Here is an 8,959-nt window from a genome sequence, read left to right as displayed (position 1 = left end):
GCAGCGCAAAATCCAAAATTGGGGACTGGGCGGAGTAGGGCTTGGACGGCTGAACAGGGGGGGTCAGAATAGTGGGTGTGATGTGATGCACAGCTCCCGCTGTCAGTCTCCAGACTAGGGTTTGTCCAGCTTGACAGTGAGGGCCTGGCATGAAGACTGACAGACACATTGATCGAGTGAGATGAGAGAAGCCGCAACGACACAACAAATACATCGTCATTACCAACTCGAAAAAAAAACCTGGACAGGGGAACTTGGAATTCATATAGCTTCGACACGCCTTCCAGACATGATGCATTCAATCACTATCTTTCTTAGCCCCTCATCACCAAACTTGTTCCTGGACTCGCACCATCCAACTAACTGTCGGCAAAAAAATTGTCATCGGTGAGATGAGAGACCAAGTCTTCTCCCAGGATACAATCCCGACCCTGTTGATATAAGAAAACAAAATACCAAGATTCGTGGGGGCCGGCTGGTTCCAGCCAAAATACGTTGGCCCAGATTCCGAGCAGCCCGGGCCGCCCCCAACCGAGCCGCACCGTGACTGCAACCACGTACCTACCTTGCATCCTATCTACCCAGCTGAAGATAACCGGACTTTGGTTATCTTGCTTGGCCTGGGCAGCTGTTTATAATGAGCATTCGACCCCTCCCGGCACCAGCATCCCCCCAAGAAGCTCCTGACGTGTCCAATCCTGCCGAACAGGCGATGCACGATAACACCAGTGACCTTTCCACTCTGGCTTACTTCCTCGCGGGCAGTCAGCAGTACCCACCAGGCACTACATCCGCAGATCAACATTACGCCGCAACATGGTGTCCTCGCCTGATGCCTATCCAGGCCCCAATCATGCCCTGGGGTAGTTCCAGCCAGCAGCAGTGCGAGTCGCCCCTTGACATTGTGCACGAGGGAGAGGTTTCTTACGAGTTTCCTACCCCGACGCCTACCTCAGCCCACGAGTACACCTATCGTAGCAACCCGCACCCAAACGTCCAAACATCTCGTCGCGGCAGCAACCCGAGCAGCAGCATCCGTCCCAGCATTTCGACAGTGCCATCTCCCCTCACCAATACCAGCCCGCACAGCTTCGGGAAGCCCACCAAGCGGAGCTCCTCGACTGAGCGCAAAGATGCCGGCGGCAGAAACCCCAAGCGCCCGAGGAGATCCAACACGACAGGCACCGTCAACAATAACAACAACAACAACAACAACAACAATAACAAGAACAGCAACACCGCCAGTGACCTTATCACAGACCCGAACCCCTCGTCGCAGAGGAGACGGCGCCGCTTCGCCTGCCCCTACAAAGTCTACGAACCGCACCTCAGCTGCTTCCTGGAGGGCCGGCGCAACCAGTCGGGCGGCTGCGAGAGCATCTACCGGCTCAAGCAGCACTTCAAGCGCGTGCACAAGCGCACTTTTCGCTGCGAGCGCTGCTGGAAGCACGAGGAGACGCTGCGCGGTCTCGACGAGCACAGGGCCGCCAACGCCTGCCAGCCAAAGGACCTGGCGGGGACCGAGAGGTTCATGGACGAGGAGCACGAGGCGCTGGTGGACGCGCCGCTAGGCACCAGGTCCGAGGAGGAGTACTGGTGGGACATGTTCACCATGTTGATACCGGGAATGGCTGAGGCTGACCCGGGGTGGATGAGGGCTCGTTACTCTCCATGTAAGCTTTTTTTTTTGTTCTTGCTTTTGCTTTTTATTGCTTCTGTTCTATCTCTCCAAAACTTGCGATACCAAAAAAGAAAAACAAAAAACAAAAAAAACAAAAAAAAACAGCAAATGGAAAAATACTAACATGTTCAAACGTATGTCTGAAAACAAAGACCATCAAGACGCCCGCACCACCCAGAACATCACCGCCCAGCTGCTTCCGAACCTAGGCGGGATCGACGCCGCGCTAGCAACGCCCGCGATGCTCGGCGAGTCGACGTTTCCCACTGGCATCCCCGGTGAGACGGCGGGCATGAAAGGGGTGTTTGACAGCAACACCGAGCCCACCGCCTCCTTCCTCGGACTGGGCGCCCTCGCGACCGAAACTCCGCTTTTTCCGCCGTTCCCGGCCCAATCTGCGGCAACCACGGCGTTGACGTCGCCGGCGAGGTCGCTGGGGCATTCGCCACACCTGCAGTGGGCGCAACAACAAGCCATCGGCGAGCAGTCGTCTCCTGCCTTGCCGCCGCACGTGCAGGCCGACTTTCACTTTCCCGACAATGACGAAGCCGTTAAGCACCAGCACCAGCACCACTCGGAGGATGAGATGGAGGCGGGGCGGCAGGCCGCATACCAGCGCGTCCAGGGCCTGCTGGTGGCGGCGCTGGCGGGTGAGATGCCGGGTCGGGCTCGGGCGCTGGTCGCCCAGGCCGTGAGAGAGTTGGATGAGATTCGGGCTGGCAGTGGCGGTTGATGACTGAAGTTGTATTGTCTCTCTGATCTTGGGTACTTTTGTTACGATTGACGTAGAGCTATAGACCTGGGTGGATATGTAGCCGCAAAAAAAAAAAAAAAAAAAAAAAAAAAAAAAAAAAAAAAAAAAAAAAAAAAAAAAAAAAAAAAAAAGCAGAAAAGAAATACACAAAGCCGCTTCGATCCTCGCATGCTCGCTCGCTTCGCACCCTTTTGTCTCATGCAGCCCAGGCGTCCGGGTGAAACTCCATCAGACTGTACAACCCAACTATAGTGCCACTCAGGAAGAAACTGCTGCCCAAGAGCGCGGCCTGGTTCGCCCTGTCGCCGTCGCCCAGCAGCAAAAACACTCCAATCATGCCGAAACCAGCCGAGCCGACCGTGTTGAGAAAGGTGCCGAGCCAGTCGGGGGACGACGGCTTCGGCTTGAACCAGCTGTCCTGCAGGAAGACGAGCAGGCCGATGTTGGCGACGACCAGGATGCTGCCGCCGATGACCTTGGGCAGGTACACGAGGGCCTGGTACAGCACCATGTTGGAGGCCGGGTCCTTGAAGACGCCTGGGAACGAGGACACGGTGGACACGCCCAGGATCAGGCCGGCAAAGGTCGACCACCACCCGACCTGGAAAGGCAGCGTTCGGAAGACGGCGAGGAACTCGGCCGACGACGGGAACCACACCCAGCTGCTGGAACCGACGAGGGCCGGTCGATACGTGCCCACGCCCCCCTTTGTGACCTCGATGGTGCCGCGGTTGGCGTTGAAGGCGGCAAAGATGCCAAGCGTGCCGGCGATGGTGAAGAGGATCGAGCCCGTCGTGAGGGTCGCCGGCCCTATGGCCTTGGAGACCGGAGGAAGGAGACCGAATATGCCGTTGGTGACGAACGACATGCTGCCCGCGATGAAGAGCACGGCGACGATCCAGTTCATGTCCTTGTAGGGGTACACGGTGAACATGCGCACGATCCTGCCACGGGCCGAGGACTCGAGCTCGACGACGAATTCCGGCCGAGGCTTATCCAAAGTGTCGACGGTGCTGTTGGTCTCGGTTCGGTAGAAGCCGGGGAAGACGGAGGAACTCTCCTGTCGTTCCTGCTCGCAACGCTCCTTGTACGCCATGTAATCAACGACCTGGATGACACGCTGCGGCTCCTGGTAGCCCACATCCTCGCTCCAGTATTCATTCTGCGGTTGTCGGTATCGAGGTGCAATGTTTCGCCCGTCCGGCAATGGCGGGACCGCCTCGGCGTCGTTGCTGTAGGCGCCATTTCGTTGGTACATCGACGTCCGGATCATGGACGCTCGGGCGGCGGCGGCGGCATTCATGATGGGCGGGGGTTTTTTTTTTTTTGCCTAGAGAAATGAAAGAATCCAATATATGTATAAGAAAAAAAGGGGGGATTGTGGGCTCTTGGCCTCAAAGAATGGAATATTCGTCAAGTTGGTTTTTGCTATGTTTACTATGAGCAGCTAGCTGCTTGCTTGCCTTGGGTTCTGATGATCACAAAGAGTCCGGGGACCCAAGATGAAAAACCAGAAACCAAACCAAACGCCCAGAAAAAAAAGAAAACCGAAAAAAAAAGAAGAGAAAGAAAAAAAAAAACAAACGCAATGAAAAATCCAAAATATCTCTAGCGGACGAGACACATGGCAGGTGAGAAACGGAAACCGCAAACAGCAAAAAACAACAGGAAGAAGCAAAGTAGAACAAAGAAATAAAAAAAGACGCACGCAAGCTGTGAAGGAGCTACATAGTTCGTGAAGCTGCTATGTTTAGCGATGATTTCAGATGATCGAATCCATGAGACGAATTAATGCATCTTTCTGCCAAGCCTGTCAACACCCGTCACTGGCAAGCGCCAAGCAACGCAAGGTGGTAGGCCGCATCTCGGCTGGACAGCCCAAAATTGTCCACCAACGTGGGGACATGGAAATTTGTTTTCGCTTATGCGAATCGTAAAGATTCCCAGCCCCGATTTTTTTTTTAAAAAAAAAAAAAAAAAAAAAAAAAATCAAATTATAAGAGAGAAAAAAAAAGGGCCAAGAAAATCCAAAACATGGAGACGTCAGCCTCACATCTACCACGGCTAGACCCCAATCGGCATCGAGGAGGGTGAGAAAACTGAACAACAAGGTGTGAAAACGGAAAGGGGGCGACAGACATGTGACGTGACATACGGAGGCCGACCGGTGCGCCGGGCCCTATACCATTTGGGTCAAAAAGACATGGAAAAAGGGGCGAGGCCAGGCCTGGAACGAAACTTGAGGTGTTTGAGTGGGCTACATTCCCAACCAACGAGAAACTAACTGAAGGAGACTGACGACTACATGGAAAGGTGATTGCAGGCAAACTCCCCCTTTGCCTACTCCACTTGGCTTGTCTCTCTGGTTGCTGGATGTTTCAAAACGCCGCGTGGAGAGCATGGGGAGGCTTACAATACAAGCTTCGAAAGGGGATGGGGGAGCTCAGGAGCTGTCATGAGCTGGTTGCTGACAAGATGGGTAGTTATGAATCAAAGAAAGAGAGAGCTGAGGGTTCGAGCAATGAGCATGACCAAACACGCTTGTGGGCATCGACAGCAACCCGGAAAACACTCGGCTGTTGAGATTCGTTGTCTGTTAGATTTGCAAGCCCGTAAAAGGAGCCCTCGTAACAACAGTATCCCACCAAATATGGACCATATTGAACCTTGCCCCTTGAACGAGGCCGAATCAAGATGGTGGACTTTTACCCATGCATCTTCAGGACAGTGACATTTAGACTAACTAGTCTAGTCCTGAAATCAAAAGACTGTGGCCTTTGCTGGGGAAAAGAGACAAAAAAAAAGAGAGCATGCTGTCGAGTCGACTACGACCTGAAAATTACTAATTCCCCGTACTGGTGTATGTACTGTACAGAAAACGCTTCACTTTAGCGCTAGCGAAATAGTGTGGAGAGCATGAAAACTATATTGGGCGGTTCCGAGGAAGTTTGTTCGCTGGGGAAAGTTCAGCCGATAGTTTTCGGACGTCTCTCCCAAATGCCAAGGCCCAGGGCTCCGCTTTTACCTGACAACCGCGCCGCTCCGGACCTTGGGATGATCGATGAGGTGACAGGTCTCTACAGTACTGTACAGAGTAGAGTAGATTCTATTTTTTTTTTTTTTATGCCAGGTAGTCCATGAAGTATAAATCCAAGATTAGGCAAGCGTCGTTCAGCTGACACCTGGCATATGTTGCTCACATGTACTTGGCGCATACACCACAACTGTTACTGGCCTATTGCTACTACTAACTCACACCGACACCTTTGCTCGGTGAGGGGATTGGTTGGAGATGGAAAACTAGGAACCAGAACAAGCTGCAAGCAACAAAAAATCTCCTAACGTCCTGAATGCATGCCACACCAACAATCCTGGTCAGCCCCCAGATCAATACCCCCCCCTCCCGGCCCCATCTTCCTGATCGGCCTGTGCAGGCGGGGCTTGCGAAGGTTTAGCTTTTTTCGGTATAATCCGTAAATCAGGCCGGTGGATCCTAAACGTCTGCCGGACCCTTTATGCAGCTTGGCCAAGGGCGTCTACTTGTACCAACCACGGTCGTCGACCATACAAGTCAAAAGATCGTACCAGAACTGACCCTTTGGGAAGTCGGAATTCTGGTCGGAGCGAATCATACAACACTAATATAGAATCCGCAGTGGAGTATTATACTACCCCAAGACAGGGCCATGATACAACAGCTTGCTTGCATCCCTTGGAAGCTCAGCCCCCATTCTTTGTTGCGTCTACGTGGTACTTCTAGACCTAGTCATTTGTTTGCAGTCTACCCCGCTTGGACTCGTGACCGAGCGAACCATTCAGACTGCCCACGTTCGAGGACCCTGTTCGTCGTTGGTCGCTGTCAAACAGGCCGGGGGTGTCATGTCGTCGCATCGGCGCCGCGGAACCCGAGTCAAGTGCTCCGCTTCCCTTGACCACAACCCATGAGAAAGGGTCTGATCCGCCAATCTAGATGATACGGTCCTGGTCCTTGGAAATCACTCACTGGGGGGGGGGGGGAGTAAGTTGGTCGTGGTTGAGGGACGGCAGAATCTTTCCGCCGTTCAAACAGATCTTCGAGAACCGATGCACGCTTATCTCGGCCAGCGTGACTGTTGGCTTGCTGGGGAAACATTGAACGTGTCACGGTGTCAATCTAGACCGCCATTCGAACGCCAAGGGTGGCAACATTAAACAAAAAAGATTCCCACAAGCGATGACACTGAGAGAAAAAAAAAAAAAGAAATGAAAACAACTCGTGGGTCAAAGGCCCTCAACGATGTCGCCAGGATGATGCTGTGATAAGAGGTGAAGCTGACGAAAGGGATCAGAACGACCCAAGACACGTGTATATATAAATACATCTCTCGGGTACACGTGGAATGAAACAAATTCTTGCAATCAGGGACATCTACAAACACAACCCGTGCCTCGTGCTAATCTTCTAATACCAGCTTCTGTGTTGCTGGCTGGCCTGCACCCCACCCCCATTTAAACTTGTGCGTTGATGCGCCTCATCTAAAAACACGGTAATAGCAGCATCCCTCCCCGCGATTTCTCCACACACACACACACACACACACACAATGGCCTTGACCGATATCGACCGTGACGAGGCGGTGCCCGGCACGGTCCGGCTCGTCGACGTCAGCGGCGGATCTTCCGATGCGCACGACAAGTCTCAGGCGGACATTGTCCTGGTGCCTCAGCCGAGTGCCGACCCCAACGACCCGTTGAACTGGACGCACGCCCGCAAGCTGAGAACGGTCTGCATGGCTTACCTCTACGTCCTCGGAACCGGCATCGCAACCTCCCTGCAGTACTCTGTGCTGGCCGACATCACGGCCGACACGGGCATATCGACGGCGAACCTGGTCCAGGGCACCGGTCTCATGTTCCTCTTCTTTGGCTGGGCCTGCTTGTTATGGCAGCCCATCGCTCTGACCTACGGCCGCCGCGGCGTCTACCTCATCACCATGCTTCTCACCGTCGCCATGATGGAGTGGACGGCCAGGTCGAGAACGGCCAGCGACTGGATGGCGCACCGCATCCTCATCGGCGTCATCGTCTCCCCCATCGAATCCCTCTGCGAGGTCACAGTCTTTGACCTCTTCTTTGCCCACAACCGCGGGACGCACATGGGACTCTACGTCTTTACGCTGTTCGGATCCAACTTCCTGGCGCCGCTGGTGGCCGGTTGGTTCAACGACGCGTTCGGGTGGCGGTGGACGATGCACCTCGGCAGCATCGTGTGCGGGGTCTGCTTCGTCATCATGTTCCTCTTCATGGAGGAGACCATCTACTTCCGCAGCGAGGAGACGACCAGCGAGCAGAGCTCGGTGGTGGACATGAAGAAGGAGGGCAACACCACGACGACCGAGGTGCCCGCGGTCCAGGTCGAGTACCCCGACATCAACGCGGGCTGGGGCAAATACACGCTGTTCAAGGCGCTGCCCGGCCGGCCCAGCAACGGCGACATGCTCCGCATGGCCTACCGCCCCATCATCATGATCTTCCGGCTCCCGACCGTGGCCTGGTCCGGCTTCCTGTACGGCATCAACCTGTCGTGGTACAACGTGCTCAACGGCACCGCCAGCCCCGTGCTCACCGCCAACCCCTACAACTTCTCCGCCGCCCTGGTCGGCTGCGTCTACGCCGGTCCCATCATCGGAGCCGCCTGCGCCTCGCTCTGGTCGGGCAACGCCGCCGACTGGCTGGCCCTGCGCCTGGCGCGGCGCAACAACGGCATCCGCGAGCCCGAGCACCGCCTCTGGGTGCTGCTGCTCGCCGGCGTCATGTCGTCCGCCGGCCTGATCACGTGGGGCGTGGGCGCCTACTACAACGTGCACTGGGTCGGCCTGGTGTTTGGGCTCGGCATGCTGACCTTTGGCGTGGTCACGGGCGGCTCCATCGCCGTCAGCTACAACGTCGACTGCTTCAAGGAGATCGCCGGCGAGACGACCGTGTCGGTCATGCTGATCCGCAACACCATTGGCTTCGGCATCAGCTACGGCATCACGCCCTGGTGGACCACCCAGGGCCTGCAGAACTGCTTCATCACCGCCGCCATGATCTCGCTGGCCTGCACCTTTACATTTTTCATCATGGTCAAGTACGGCAAGCGCATACGCCGCTGGTCCATCCCGGCTTACAAGCAGTTCATGGCCACCACCGTGGTTGCGCAGGAGTAAAATGGGACAGGCAATGGTTGGTTGTTGTTACAGCAGGCTTGTTGGAAAGACGCCAAGGCACTTTGTCGTTTCCTTGTCTAATAATAGAATAAAGCTCCCCTGGTATAGTAGGGATAGAATGGCAGACGAATAAATCAAGGATTTTCGCCGACGACTCATGACCCTGTGAACTGCTACGCGCCAAGACTTTCACTAATCTAAGTGAAAAGTCGATCGTGATCAATGAAACCCAAGACCGCCACCATCGGCCCGCGTTATATTTTTGAGTCTTCACACCCAAAGTTAGCTCACACTACTCACGGGCTCCCTGCCTACTCTTGTTTTTTTTTTTTTTTT

At 54.7% G+C, this 8,959-nt stretch overlaps 3 protein-coding genes across 3 annotated transcripts; 2 read left to right on the top strand and 1 right to left on the bottom strand.

Annotated features, from left to right (window-relative positions):
- Positions 1-637: 637 nt before the first annotated feature.
- Positions 638-3,687, top strand: PpBr36_06844 (uncharacterized protein; the record flags this gene model as incomplete). The annotated part of the gene is made up of 3 exons (XM_029893986.1): positions 638-1,661; positions 1,834-2,409; positions 2,645-3,687. Coding segments are annotated over 3 exons (2,643 nt in total), but the record flags the coding sequence as incomplete, so codon positions are not given.
- Positions 2,632-3,738, bottom strand: PpBr36_06843 (uncharacterized protein; the record flags this gene model as incomplete). The annotated part of the gene is made up of 1 exon (XM_029893985.1): positions 2,632-3,738. One exon carries the CDS (start codon positions 3,736-3,738, stop codon positions 2,632-2,634), a length of 1,107 nt encoding a protein of 368 aa, XP_029748853.1.
- Positions 3,739-7,018: 3,280 nt separating this feature from the next.
- Positions 7,019-8,623, top strand: PpBr36_06842 (uncharacterized protein; the record flags this gene model as incomplete). Its single annotated transcript, XM_029893984.1, has 1 exon — positions 7,019-8,623. One exon carries the CDS (start codon positions 7,019-7,021, stop codon positions 8,621-8,623), a length of 1,605 nt encoding a protein of 534 aa, XP_029748852.1.
- Between the last annotated feature and the right edge of the window lie 336 nt (positions 8,624-8,959).

The sequence above is a fragment of the Pyricularia pennisetigena genome, chromosome 1 (assembly GCF_004337985.1).
Source record: "Pyricularia pennisetigena strain Br36 chromosome 1, whole genome shotgun sequence".
In the NCBI taxonomy this organism is placed as follows: domain Eukaryota; kingdom Fungi; phylum Ascomycota; class Sordariomycetes; order Magnaporthales; family Pyriculariaceae; genus Pyricularia; species Pyricularia pennisetigena.
The sequence above is the reverse complement of the archived record's forward strand: the minus strand, read 5'-3'. Positions and strand labels throughout refer to the sequence as shown.